The 15,382-nt window shown below is 44.0% G+C and overlaps 1 protein-coding gene across 1 annotated transcript; it reads right to left on the reverse strand.

The window, feature by feature from the left end:
* Positions 1-2,753: 2,753 nt before the first annotated feature.
* Positions 2,754-11,555, reverse strand: RAB33B (RAB33B, member RAS oncogene family). Its single transcript, XM_050320523.1, has 2 exons — positions 11,247-11,555; positions 2,754-5,688 (listed from the first exon to the last, which is right to left on the reverse strand). The coding sequence occupies exons 1-2, from the start codon at positions 11,502-11,504 to the stop codon at positions 5,245-5,247; spliced, it is 702 nt and encodes a 233-aa protein (XP_050176480.1). The 5' UTR covers positions 11,505-11,555; the 3' UTR covers positions 2,754-5,244.
* Between the last annotated feature and the right edge of the window lie 3,827 nt (positions 11,556-15,382).

Consider the following 15,382-nt stretch of genomic DNA (forward strand, 5'->3'; position numbering starts at 1 on the left):
AAGATCTGATTATATGATGTAGTGCTCTTGCTCTCAAACACAGAGGCAGGGTTGCTGCTGTCAGCTTGCACTGCAAGCTCTTTGCTGTGCTATAGAGTTACTTCTTTTAAACCAGCACCTGAGGGTAGCTGACTGTACAGGAAGATTATGACGGGCAGATAAAAGGAGAGGGCCCTTAAACTCTTTGGTGTTGTCAAATACAGTTGCTTTTCCTTGATTCTCTGGAAGCAAGTAACTACCTGAAGATTTTGGTGGGGTTGTTATTGCTGTTGTTATTTTCAAATGTGTGAGCAAAGTCTGTTTTCAAACTCCATCTCTTAATGGAAACACAGACTGGAAGATCTAAGTGCACCCTGCAGGTTTCAAAATAAGATGAAAGCAGACAGGAATCCAAAACATGTGCCCCCTCACCTTACTTTTTTTTTCTTTAACACGGTCCATTTATTTCAAAGCCAATCTTAATTTCCGGGAAGAGAGAATAGGCCGCTTCCTTCTCAATGTTTGATACTGGCAATGCCAGCTCTCATACGCCTGAGGGCAAAGTGAGTTGCAAGTTGTACTATCCCAAAACAACAGGGAGGGAGGGGAAGTCATAAATCATGGCACAGGGCAGCCACAACTTCTCTGGGCAACCTGTGCCAGTGCCTCACTGCCTTCACAGTGAAGAATTTCTTTCTAATAAGCACAGCACATTTGTTAAATGCAAGCTGGGGAAAGGATTATATTTTGTTGGGGTTTTTTGGGGGTTTCTTTTAATGGTCACTGGTATTGCTGGGAAATTTGCTTTCCAGTAATTTCAAATGATTACCTAAGGTTTCTATCATTCCTGAATCACAGTGGTGATTCAGCAAAGGCAAGGAAACAAAACATGTCAGTAATACCCACATGGAACGGGACTGAGCACCTCATGGAGTGTCCCTGAATGGTTAGCAGCTCTTACATGGCCTTCCTCTGGGATCTGGAAAAAGCTTCTTGAACTTCAGGAAGTACATTAATACATATCAGCCTCTGACACGCTGGGTTTGCAGCTGAGAGGTTGTGCAGAGCCCAGAGAGCCCCAGGACACGACTGGAATCCAGCAGCCATTCCTCCTCCCTCTTGTGTCTCTTCACAGCCCTTCAGATGGGTGAATGAGAGGCCTTCCTTTGGGCACCCAGAGTCAACTGATGAATTTTAAAAAATCCCTCATCCTAAAAACACTGGGGTTTTTTGTGAGTCATAGGATAATATGAGTTTATAATTTTATTTACAACTTTAGATTTAAGATTCCATGTTGGTGTTGCGTTGATTTGCACAGAAAACCAGGTTGCCATTTTAAAAGTTACGTCACTGTTATTTTAAAATGACCCATGGCTCTCATCTTTATCTGGGAATTGCAGATTGTTTAGTAAAAGATCAGTCAATGACCTTGAAAAGTAGGACTTTGGAAAACGAAAGACCATTGGAACTATACATCCTGGTGAAAGTGAAAATACTCACAGAGGGCACAAGGAACATGAATTTCCAAGAATTCAGAAATGCGGGAAGTCAGCAGATGATCAGTCAGGGGGAATGTTGGTGCAGGGCTACAGTTTAAAGATGGCACTTCTACTGACTGTGTCATACAGGACAAACCAGGTAACAAGAGCATGATCAGCACATGACCAAATGTTATGGGAGACAAAGGCAAAACCAGGCATTTCTGGCTGCAGGGTGATCAAAGCCATAATCACTGATCAGTTTTGCCTTCATGCAAAGCTGCCATACTTGAGGGAAAACAGTTACTAGTGCATTTTTCTGCTTTCCCGTTTTCCTGATTCCAGGTGGGAAAGCACTCGTGAGGCACAGATGAGGATGGTGAAGGTCACAGGCAGCAGCAGACAGAGCAGCCTCTGCCTTAACTCTTGTATGGTCTCCCACAGTACACCCTTCCATCAAAGTCAGAGCCTAACTTGCTTTTTAGATCACTAAGTTGCGTAGAGTTGAAATTGAAGTGGAACATATGACTTGCATTAGGAGTCCTCACCTATTTTCACTTCACCTGGAAAGCTGTTTTTTAAAACTATTGACCTATGAAGCTGAAGGAACAACGACAAGGGTGGAACTGTTTCATCTTTAATGACTTTTTGCTTTAGGGAGATTACAGTACACATAAAACCCTCATGGATTTATTTTGATGCTTCTTAGCATCTTGATCACGACAAAGACATGAGACATTAAAAACCCCACGAAACCCCAATGCACATCAAGTATATGCATGAGTCCTAGGACGTACCTGGAGCCTTCCCCAGGTTGCAAACTGCTTCCTCCCCGAGCAGCCTTCTTTTACCAAGGCCCCTTCTGGTCACTCCCAAGGTCCAGACTCACAGGGCAAACCACCAAGATAGATTAACAAAGAGATAACACGGAAGAGCTTTTACTTCTGAACATGACGAGACTAGAAGAGTAAGGGAGAAGATTCCTTTACGGTCTTGACATACATTCAAGGGTCAGTAATTCCTAACTTTGTAACTGTTGCATCATTTCCTATTCTTCTGGAGTCTGAAATAAATCCTGAACATGCTTCTGAATCATCAGGTGGGTGCCTCAGATCCACCCGGAGCCATCACAAGGAAGCGCTGACAGCAGTCCAAGTGTGGTGACAGTCTTGTACAAAACTGTCACCCACACACACACACAAACTAGAAACTCTTCTTCCTCCCTCATAGCTTTTTTTATCCGTAAGAAATTAGATCATCATTCCTTGTGTAATTACTGAAAACAAGTGATAACAGTTTGTGGCAAAGACAGTTTATTAGCTTTTCTGGAATTGTGTCTTGCCCTCCCCCTCAACACACAGAAAATAACCCAACTTTACAATTTGGTTAAGGTGAAGATACACATACAAAGTATTCAGTATTTTTGACATCCATTTTGTGGGCAGAACACCACCACTGAAAGCCAGGAAGCAATACTGAACCCTGCATTACTGACCACATTACCTTTATGGCAGAACCATTAAAACACGCTTTGTGCTGAACATGAAATTACATACTTGAACACCATTTCCACACAATTTTCATGACGTGAGGGCCTTTATTTACAGGTTGTGATAACTCAAATAAAGCTTAACACGTGTGCAAATTTAACAGTAACACTGTAGCTACATAATTTCCTTACCTCAACCCCCAGCCTGACTGACTGACTTTGAAGTTCTGGGGTTATTTTACTAGAAAAGGAAAAAAACCCAAATACAAACAAACAAACAAACAAAAAACCCCAACACTTGTCAACCTCCTTGGTAAACAAATAATTAAGATGGATCCTTCTGAGAAAAAGGATTAAGGACATGGGTGAAAAACAAACTGTCCAATAGGACTGTAAACCATATTTATTTACAATAGTATACAGATAAATTTAAGATCAATCCTTTTCTTTAAAAAAAATTAAGTACACTAGCGTTAAAAAGGTGACTGTTTCTGAAAGGACTGTAAATTCTAGTAAGGTTCAGTGTGAATACAAAAGCTCCCTTTTACAAGTGTTTCCTAAGCAAAAATACTGTCACAGTTGAAGCAGCTTTATAGTATAACCTTTTGTTTAGACTATTTTTAAACATCTTAATTGTATTAGACCAAATTGAATGCTCTTTCTAAATCTAGAAAAAATTCAATGCATTTTTATTTTGTCGGTATAAGCTGCAGTGGAATTATATCTTAACAACTGTAATAGTTTACATAGTATTAGTTATCTTTGTTTCAGTGATTTGTTTCGAATGTGATCGCTGGGCTGGCAGCTTCTGAACTGGCCCTTCCATTTAGTTTCCAGTCAGCAACACCTGCTACACACTGCCAATAATAAAAACAAAACAAAACAAAACAAAACCCACTTCATTTATACTTCAATTCCTTCAAAAACTAAGTCAAACGACATTGTTTGACATGGCATGTGAATGAAGTCATAGATTGCATTCTATGGCTTACATTTTGCTTGATGCAATTACATGCAAAACTTAGCACCGTTTTTATTATGAAACTCGACCTTATTATGAAACTTGACCTTCAGACAGAACTGAAAAAAAAAGCAGCTGAGACTACCGGAACACAGAAAAAGATGGTTCTAGAGCAGTGATTTCCCTCATCCGACCCCTACTAACTCATGCTAGCAGTGCCAAGGATGCCCCACATACAGCCACGACATTACACAAGCAGGTTTTAGCTCAAAAATCTGTAACAGATGATGTACTTGGTAGATTTACTGCATATTTCAAGACCTACTTTAGTTTGTATTCAGAAATATTTTAAGAAAGTCCCATATTCCTAGCATTTCATCCAAGGCATTCCAATTCCTGGGAATATGTTACCAAGTCAATTTCTCAAGATATCTGAGAAGCACTCATCGTTACTAAAATCCTCCAAACCCCCAAAATCTTTAAAAACCAATATGTTTTTGCCAACTTCACTAAATCTTTTATTTACTTAAATGATTTTACTTACTCTGGGACACTCAACTCAAATACAGCACCTTTAGAAATACATCCTCATTGGAATTTTAGTAAGCTCAGAGAAATTACGGACAGTTAAGAGCCCCAAATTTACCCCAAATCCTGTGCTACAGTACTTTCCATAAGAGGCAATGCATAGTTTAGTACCACATGCTAATTATGAAAAATTAATGAAGCTTAAAATATCAAATAATAGTCTAGAGGTAGGGACAAGTTTGTCAATTCCCTTACCACTGCCATGAAGAAACAAAGTTCACAGTGGAATGACAGGCCAAACACCAGCAGTTTGCACCTACAATGACAGCCCAAACTTTGACAGTCCTGGTTTTCGTTTTTATAATAAAAAGGTACCTGCTTACTAATTTGCTAGCAGTCACCAAATATTCCTTCACATGCCAAAAACCTCCCCACTTGCTGACCCAAAAGCCAAGCTCCCTGGCTGTCAAAAAACTCTCTTTCTTCTACATTATTCCAATGTAAGCAGCAACCAAAAATGGCAGCAAGAGCTCAAGTAGAATTGCTCTGTCAAAATTTCACTAGAAAGTTTACGTTCCCATATAATTGTAGTGAAACCAGTAATTCAGAAAGTACAGTTACAAAGTGCAAGAGCATGAGATGGGCACATCTACACCAGGGGAAAAAAATAAAAACAGACCCAAAGAGAAAACCACATTAAAGTGCCAAAGGGATTTTCTATAATTGCTACCAAAACCTGGAATTTTGCCAAGATCATAATTTTGAAGCACTTGCAAACGAGACAAGGTGACAGGCAGTGACAGAGTGATCTAACACCAGCAGGACGTGGCAGGTTTTGGTTCAGGCTTTATATGTATCTCATCATGATCTGGGGGTTGACTAAGCATTAACGGCTTGTGACTTTTAAGCTTGTGAGCCAGTGTCATGAATATGGCCTCCACGTGGTCATTGTCATTGGGGTTCTTGGCAGAGGTCTCAAACAAGGGCATGCTGTGGGTATCAGCAAACTTCTGCGCCAGGTCCGTGGGCACCTGAATGGCGCTTCTCAGGTCACACTTATTTCCAACCAGAATCCGTGGGATATCGTTGGCAAGAAGGTGTTGTTTGCACTCCTCTATCCATGAGGGCAGACTGTGGAAGCTGGCAATGTTTGTCATGTCATACACGAACACCACAGCGTGTACGTTCCTGTAGTAGTGCTGCACCATGCTCTTCCTGAAGCGCTCCTGGCCTGCAGTATCCCACAGCTGTATCTGGAGAGGGAAAACACAATGGGAGAAAAATGTGTTTTACTACTCATGTCGGAAAACAATGCACATTTACCCGTAGCAAGGGGAGTTTCGTGATCACAGAAATCCACTCTTCTGAATTAATCATACCGGAAAGTTTGTGCTGAGGAAAGTCATTGCATTTACACAATTCCTGAAACTTTGGCTCTCAGAGACCACTCACAAGTGAGGCCAAGAAGAATGATGGCACAACTTGATAAAAAATACAAATTTCTGAAGGTTTGTATTTTTCTGAAGACTGTATTTTTTAAGATTTTTATAAAAAACAGATGCTGAAGTCTTGGCAATACCACTTTCATTTGAAAGTAACACAAAATATATGTTACTTCACAGTACAACCCTCAGCTGACATGATTTTTGTTATTGCCAAAAATAAGTTTTATTCGTCTATTGTGGCATCACATAAAAGTAAGAAGAAATCAAACCATGCTTGATAACACCACCACCACCACCACCAAAAACAGGACAAATCTTTCCCTGCAGTGTATCTACTGGAATCAAACCCTCCTATGAAGAATATCTAGCTTCGGCTTATTTAATGCCTAAACTGGGACCACGCCGTGGTTTGTAGTATCAAAGTATGCATGAAAGGAAAAAAATAATAATAAAAAAATACTACATGCATAAATCTTTGCATGTTAGCTTAACATGTGACTATTGTTTCCAATACTAGCGTGTTGCTCAATCACACACATCTGAAAGGCAATTCCCATTTCTTGGGAAAAAGCTGAGTCCTGCGTTCCTGTCTGTCCTATACAGCTGATCCCTGATGGCTGGGGCAGATTGATTAGCAGTCAGGCCTTGGAGCAGAAAATGTTTCCTCCCTGGGAATGAAAGCTGAGTTCTTCTTGAAACTCAGAACTCAAGGAATATTAAATGTTCCACAGGCAATGAAGGTAAATTTAAAGTTCAGTCTGTCCTCATGGAAGTTAAAGCCGCAATGTAATTGTTGAAATTGTTCTCCCATTACCACAATTCCGCATTCCTTTGATCCAAATGTTTCAGTAAAACTTCTTATTCAGAAATTGCAAGTGTCTTGAAAAAAGTTGCCTTGTTTACCATTTTTACCAGTGTCTTTTTATATTAAAAAAAGGAGAAGTGCCAGAGAAATCTGCTGACAGCAAGAATTTAAGATGCATCACTGAGAGAGAGAAGGATTACAGTATCACATAAAATTGTTTTGAAACAGTAAAAATAGGGTGAAACCAAATAGAAGTAGATGCAAAATCTTGATAACAGTGACTACCAAGGAAGACTTTTCCTTTAAACACACGGTTCAATCAGGTTGGAAATTATTAAAATAGATGACGATCCAGATACACGAGTCAATCACAGGATGTTATGAATCACTCTTGTGACAGACTGAAGGAAAAACAGTAAGTGATGTTTCAGATGGTGTGACTTTTCCTGCAATATTATGCTCAGCCCTGGCCACCCATCCTCGAGAAAAACTCAGACCAGAGCAGGTGGAAAAGGCAGCTACTGACTGCATCAGGGGATTTACATGAAAACATCAGAACAGTTTGGCTTCTGCAGTCTAGTCCAGTTCTCTGCAGCTTCTGATCCACAGACTTAAAAAGACCCAACTACAGCTTCCAAAAGGGTCCTTAAGATTATTAAGAAAAGCAAGCCAAGTTGCCCTGATCACAGAAAATGAAAATCAGTTGCAATCTGTCTCATTTTAGAGTAAGAAGCCACTTTTTGCCAATGGTATTACACTCTACACACAACTGGCTGCATCTCCATGGTCTGTTAAGGGAGTCCAGACAATCAGGTTAAACACAGGCTCCTAAGTTTGGGTAAGTTTCAGTAACATACCCAGGTGAGAGATACTTCTAGTTCTGTGCACTTAGACAGAAAACGTTCATGAATTTGACAAATTAAAGAGAGAAGAAAGGAGCACAGATTGAAGCAATCCCATGTTCAGACAACATAATGTTAAGGAATGACTACAGATACATCTTGGAAAATGCTGTACCAAATTAATTTAACGAGGGAGCTCATTTTCACAGGCAGCTGTGAGCTTACAATTCTCTCCCCAGCTCATTCATAGAGCAGAAATCAGTCATGCTTCAGTCAAGCAAGTTCCCCAAGTGTATTGCCAGCCTTGGGTAAAGAAGGGGAAATTAAATTAAAGTTTTACATATCTTCCAAGTTAAGCTTGAACTACACTTCCTCTTAAATTTTATTTACATGCAGCTTTCAAGCTTGAAGGGTGCAATCTCAAATAAAAAATGTTTATATTCCTGGCAAGGAGTCGTTTGCACTCAGAGGAGAATCCTTTCCCAGTATTGAAAACTTCACATTTTGGAAGGTTCTTTTCTCCCCTTTCCAGGTGAACTCGAGGACACCATTCCTCAAGTTCCATTTCTGCCCCTCCCCCCAAGTATTTTCTCCACTGAAAAAACAAGACTGAAAATGTTCACATTAACAGATGTGCACTGATGAAGTTAACATTAAGATTACTGTTTCATTACTAGTCCAAGACCATCCATCTTCAAAGGAACATATTTTTTATAACAGCCCTTTAAAATGTGTATTTTGAAGATCTGGTTTGACAGCAAAATTCAGTTAATAAAACTGTGTACAGAATCACTTTAAGGAAGACAAATGGCATAATATCTATTAAATATATTGACTCAGCTATCACCTCCTACCTTCTGACTCCTTGAGGATTCAGAAAGGCTGTTTTCTAAACAAGGACTCACTTAGCATGCATGGTTTGTAACACATTGCAAAAAACATAACTGGCCTTTGATAAAGATAAAATAGTAAACTATGTCTCCTTTTAAAAGATTTGGAAAAAAAACCAACTTGGAATAGCTCAAAGGTACAGAACACAATGTTCAGACTTTCTTCCCTGAATTTCATTTGCATCCTTTGCTCTTTTAATGTAGGTCAGTGCAGAGTGACATCATTGTTTTCAATGCTTAGATCAGTTGAGGAAGAGGAAAATTCAGAATGCAAAAAAATTCATTTGTTGAAAGTTTTAATTTACTCATCACATTTAGGTGTCAGTGTTTCACATGAAGCTGTTATCATCCTGCTGTAAAACCCACAAAGGAATATCCTTGTACCTATGTCTTGGACTTTTACACAACTGCTGTGTGGGAGAAGAACTGTGCTTGTGTTCCTGCCAGTGACACAGCATTTCTCCAGCTGTGAGAGAAACACTCAGTGCTGTAGGAGCACAAGAAAGACCATCCAGCTGGCTGGGGGAAGGGAGAAGAGAGAAGACACTACTTTTATAATCTCCTTCAATGCAAGAGGAAAAATTCCTTTCAGGGCACAGCATGGACCCCAGTAACTCAGTTCATTGAAGCGTCTCTCTCCTGGTTCAACAGGCACTGCTGGAGCTCATCACCACATGTGAGAAAGGTGCAGATGAGTGAGAGGAGGTGCCAAAAAAACCCAAAACTTGGTTCAAACTTGACAATACTCAGCAACCCACTAAGAGCAAGTCCTGGCCATGATGACAGAGTTTATTCCTTTTTAAAGTTCAAACAGAACTTCCACAAAAGACTGTGTCTCAGGAGAGCCTCCCTCAGGTCTCCGCCTCCCTCAACCTGGTGTGTTCTGCAGGTCATTCTCTCAAGAATGCAGAAAAACAACCTACCACAACATATGTGACAAAAATGGCACAATAACCTTTGTGAAGCACCTCAGAGCAGGGGATTAGGCCATGTTCTTTTTTTACTCCTCTCCAACAAAGGCCAGGCAGAGGTGATGACAATGCCAGTCAATAAGATGGTGCTGACAACACAATATCCCTCGGGAGTTTCTCCCTCTGTCATGGACACTAGCAGACAAGGGAGTACAGAATTTCAGCTATCAAAGAAGTTCTAGTCAGTGGTTTTCTAAAGGAAAACAAAGGCTCCTATTCATCTTTCTTTTTTAGTTAAAAAAAGGATACGAGGTAAAGAACCGCCCAAGAGTAGGAAAGCAAACTGGCTTTTCTACTCTTGTATGCCCTCCACAATTTATTCAGTCAGTAAGTAAGCAAGGAAAAACTATAGCTTTCAGCTACAGGACTGTAAGCTGTAATTATAAACACCAGGACTACTGTTACTTCCTTTTTCCCTACGCAACTGCACTTTGGTCCTGGAAACAAACCCTTATAACAGAAGCAGACTTGTGCAGGGGATTCTGTTTGAAACCCTCTTACTGCTGGTAAACAAACTGCGTTTGTAAGCTGCTAAAAGACTGATCTGCAAATGACTGTCAGGATCACCACTGGCATTTCTCTGTCTACCAGGCAGATCAGGTGTGTTTCATTTGCTTTTATAATTTTCTTTCCAGCGCAAAGAAGACAAAAGAGCATTTTTTCCTCCCATCCAATTTTCCACTAAATTTTATTCTGCAAGACTAATCTTCAGCTAAAGCTATTATCAGAGTAAAAGCTCAGTCATATGTAAGCCAGGTATTGAACTCGTTGCTGTCCAATTCTGCACCACATTTGTCCAAAACAACACAGCAAACGGAATCCTAAAAATTAAAAGTTGAACCACATTGCTCGATCCTGAAAGACATCCAAGTTCCGAAAACTTTTAAAGCAAAATGATCACAACAGTCTCATCTACGCAGCTCGAAGGTTCAAGTATGTAACTTGAACTTGAAGGTTAAGAGTAATCGTGATCCTTGCCTAAAGACAAACACAGAATTTCTGTGATGCAACAAACCGATGATACCAGACTAAAGCAGAGGTAAGAGATCTCCCTAAAGGCCAGTTTTAAAGCGAAATTACTGATTAACACCTGACAAGAGATGCACAAAGGTTTGGCCTACGGTAGGAACTGTTCATCACAGTGGCTGCACAGTGGCTACATTCCCAACAGGACCCAACCACACGGAACACGTGGGGTGTGACAGGGGGCCTGGAGACTCCTGCAAGGGGCACGGTGCCTGGGATACCCAGAGCTCAGAGAATCACAGAATCAGCAAGGTTGGAAAAGACCTCTGGGATCATCGAGTCCAACCTTTGACTGGTCTACTAGACCATGGCACTGAGTGCCACATCCAGTCTCTCTTAAGCACCTCCAGGGACGGTGACTCCACCACCTCCCTGGGCAGCCCATTCCAATGCCTGATCACTTCCTCTGTGAAGAACTTCTTCCTAATGTCCAACCTAAACCCGCCCCGGCACAGCTTAAGGCTGTGCCCTCGTGTACTATTGCCGCTTCCCTGGGAGAAGAGGCCAACCTCCCCACCTGGCTACAGCCTCCCTTCAGGCAGTTACAGAGAGCGATGATGTCCCCTCCTTGAGCCTCCTCTAGGCCGAACACCCCCAGCTCCCTCAGCCTCTCCTCACAGGTCCTGCGCTCCAGACCCTCCACCAGCCTCGATGCCCTTCTCCGCACACCTCAACATCCCTCCAAATTCCCTACCAGCCTCGGCGGCTGCCGGGAGCTCTGGGAGCAGCGAGCCGGGCACCGGCACCATCCACGCCTCCCGCCCCCCAACCCATGCCGGCCCCGCGGGGCTTTCGGGGCGGGCCCGGCTCGGGGAAGGGCCCCGCCGGGTACCTTGATGCGCTCGCCGTCGATGGTGACGGCCCGCTCGCGGAAGTCCACGCCGATGGTGGCCTCGGTGCGCTGCGGGAAGCGGCCGGCGCAGAAGCGGAACGTGAGGCAGGTCTTGCCCACGTTGGAGTCGCCGATCACGATGATCTTGAAGATGCGCGAGCGGGCGGGGGGCAGCGCGCCGGGCAGCGCCCCGGAGCCCGTCAGGCTCAGCTCCAGCGAGGACTCCACGTCTCCCGACGCCGCCGCGGCCGCCGCCATCGCGGGGCCCCGGGAGGGAACGGGGACGGGAACGGGAACGGGAATGGGACGGGCGAGCGCCCGGGAAGCGGCGACCGCCCTCAGCGCGCGCCGCGTCACCGCGGGGCACGCCAGCGCGCGCGCGCGCGCCGCTCTCGCGAGAGCGAGGTTGACCGCCAGGCTCGGGAAATCGGGAATGGGGGAGCCGGGAATTGGGGCCGGGAAGAAGCCTCGGGGCTGCGGTGAGTGAGACACCTCCTCCACACCCCCCCCACCCTCCCCTCGCACCCCTCCGGGCGTTGTTGCGGAACGTGCAGCGCGTGAACATTTTTTTTTTTCCCCCTTAAGAAAGGATGTTTTTGTTTCCCCGGTGTTTTTTTGATGTTCGCGCGCGTTTTCCAAGCCTGTTCCAAGGAGAACGGCTTGGGGTTCGGTCAGCGGAACAGAGAGTGGCTAACGGGTAAGCTTTAAGTGATGGAGTTTTAAGTGTTGGAAAACACGATTCCCTTCTGGGTGGAATTGGCTAAGGTTTAGGGCTGGACGTGCTCCGGTGACCTCAGCGGCGGGAAGGTGGATGGGGGTGAAAATCGGAGGAAACGCAGAAGTTGTATTCGCATCCCAGCAGAAGTGGGTTAGAACGGTACGGCAAGCACAAGGTAAAATGCGTATAAAAGTAAGCTGAAAATGGAGGGAAAGTTAAGGGAAAACTCCACCGAAACTGCTGGGATCAGTTGACGGGCCGAACCCCTCTTCTTGCTCTATGGGGTCACCTATTGGGTAAGAACCATACTCTATGCATGCTTGTCTGTGCATTTTTTTAAATGCGTTTTTGCGGTCGGATGCTGTCACTGTCAGTCTTCAAACCTTAACCCGTCACAATCTGCATCAATAAAGGGTGTTACTCTCTAACCTGTGGGTTTCAGTCCTTCCTGTGCATTGGCAGTTGCCTGCGGCGGGAACACAGTGGAATAAAGTGGGAAGACCCACTGAGGGGGTTCCCTTTTTGCTGTTGGCTCAGCTCCCTGAAAAGGGCAGTCAGATCACCCCTCTCATCCAGTGGGACTGTTCGGTGAAGGGTCCCCCATAACGGGACACTGCCAGACCGGTCAGGCGCGATGGCCTCGGCTTTCCTGGGGCACCGACAGGCGAATCAAACACTTAAGGGCTGAGGTGACATCAGCCCAGGGGGAGGATAACAAAGCTTGGGGGGAAGGATGTGCCGTTGACAGTGGACACAAAGAATGCAGGATTTATGGGCCATGAGGACATCCGGCAGAACTCCCGAGACAGGGAAGAAACTAATAACTCAGCAACTGTGCTGGAATCAGCTCCGACCGGGTAAAAGGTAATTCCGGCAGGGGGAGATGGGAACCACCGACTCACGGACCCCCGACCCAAGAAACCCACACACCCAAGAGAAGAGAAAGACTGAGCATGAGGACTAATTAGCACGGGGCGCAAGAGAGTCATCAACCAGTAGAAGATAGAATGCTAATTATTAAGTCACATTACTATGTGACTTGTAGCAAGTCGACACCGGAGAGTGACCACAACAAACCCACCTTTGTTTAGCAACAAGCTGGTTTTTGAGCCAGATAAGGGGAAAGGCCAATAAAAACCAGATCCTTCGAGGTGGGATAATGCTTTTCATCATGCCAATGTCCTCCCTTACACAGCTGGCTCAGGTGTAACACTCTGTCCTGCCCCAGGGGAGGTGTTGGAACATTCACAGGGAGGTCTCAAGGTGTTCATCCCTCCTGATAAGGCACGACTGGCTCAACTACACTGGTGTGCAAAAAAAGCAGTCATGTCTTAGAAGGGCTCATAAACCATCAAAGCCCCCTGAAGTGGTTCCAGACTCATTTCTGGGGCCTTCCACCAGAGGACAGTGTTACATCAGAGGACAGTGTTACATCAGACAGTGTACCCCCCGAGGGGAGATATCTGAATGTTCCCACCTGAAGCTGAGTGTGTATTTGAACGCTGTGTTTCTGGGGCTTTCCCCACCCCCAGTGGATCAAGACTGCAACCATCACTTCAACCAATGGACATCGAAGTTGCAACAATCAAGTCTTGTCACTGGATCCACAGGTGGTGGTATCTTTCCTCTTTCTACTCTTATCCTCTCTTTCTTTCTTTTCCTTGTATATTTTCTTAAGCGGTATCTTTATACTTTTATATTGTTGCCTTCCTATAGATAATAACCAATACGGCTACATACCTCCCTTTCATGGCAACCAAATTGTTCTAAAATAATATGTATTTTTAGATATGTATAAATATATAAATTGTATTGCCTCTTGTCCTATTGCTTGGCACCACTGAGAAGAGCCTGGCTCCATCCTCTTGACACCCTCCCTTCAGATACTTATAGGCAGTTGATGAGGTGCCCTCTCATTTGTCTCCTCTTGAGACTGAACAGGCCCAACTCCCTCAGCCTTTCCCTGTAAGAGAGATGCTCCAGTCCCTTAATCATCTTTGTTGTCCTCTGCTGGACCCACTCCAGGAGCTCCATGTCTCTCTTGTACCGAAGAGCCCAGAACTGAACAGAGCACTCCAGGTGAAGCCTCACAAGGGCTGAGTAGAGGGATAGGAGCACCTGCCATGACCTGCTGTCGGTGCTCTGGGAAGCAGATCTGCCTGTGCTGTGCTTCAGGCTGACCCGTCCACTGCTGCCATTTACAGCAAATGAGCAAGTTCATCCCTGACAGAGAGGACACTTGGATCAAAGGTGACTAATGTATCTCTCAATAAGAAGGGAAGTGTGGCATTGCTTCAAGCAGTCTGTTAACTCACCTAGGAGAGGGGTGAGATGTAGACATCAAGTTTAAGCATTGTCCACCAGCAAAATTATTTTAGGGAGTTTAACTCCTACACTGGAAAGCAAGTGTAGATTGCAGTAGTTGAGAGAACTGTTGGTGATTCTCTGGACTGCAAACTGATAGCTGAGCCAGGATTCCTAAGGTTTGGATCAGATACCTAATAATAGCCACTGGGAATCCTCCTCTTTACACTTACACACGCTTCTGACCACTTGGGGCTTCTGCCTGCACAAATACTAGATGATCCTGGGATCCTACAGAGCAACTGTCATGTGGTTGAAGGATAGTGCTTTGAGCAGCCTGTTATTACTAATATAAAAACAATAGGGTAGAATAAATAATTATAAAAAGGTTAAAGTATCCTGAGTTCAGAGCAACTTCAGTTACAGTGCCTATCTTAGTTTTTGTCACTCTCTTTCCCCCGCCACTTGGACCAGTCTCTAAGATTGTAGAGAAGTTCCTCCAGCCTCTAGTCCTCTTCTGAGTCAAGATGCCTTCATTTATGCTGTCAAATAATTCATTTTGTCAAAGAAGAGGAATAGTTTTGTTCTGTTGTGACAGTGAGATTAAAGGGAAGTGAGGAGGTTAGGCCACCACTGAGTTGCTACTGTCCCCTGTACAGAATTGCTCCTTTTTGCAGCCAGAATGTGAAATGTGTTCGGCTGAGAAGAAGGAGCACAAGCAAGCATACCTCTATAGCCCCGTCCGTGGTCAAAGAACCAGGGAAATGCTAATTCTGGTAGTGGAGTGGTCTGATTTGGGCTCTGACTAGTGTGCTAAAAGGTGAGTTTAAACAGCTGCTCAGCAGGGTCTGCCAGCAGCTCATTTAACTGATTTTGGTCTGGGTTATGCCAAGAGGGCCAAAGTGAATTATAATTAGACCTGAGCTCTTCAACAGCTTTTAACTTCTTTTAGTTCAACGGCCAAGACACACCATCTAGTGGCTGAGGGCATCCCTAGTCATTAGATTATTGTACTCTACTAACTATAAACTGACGCTCCCAGCACTTTGCCATTGAATTTGCCTCACAGTACTGCCAACAGCCACCACAGTTCCTGTTCTGTTGGCTGTGGACA

Source organism: Myiozetetes cayanensis, unplaced genomic scaffold, assembly GCF_022539395.1.
Source record: "Myiozetetes cayanensis isolate MyiCay16 unplaced genomic scaffold, myiCay2020 scf24, whole genome shotgun sequence".
Taxonomy (NCBI): domain Eukaryota; kingdom Metazoa; phylum Chordata; class Aves; order Passeriformes; family Tyrannidae; genus Myiozetetes; species Myiozetetes cayanensis.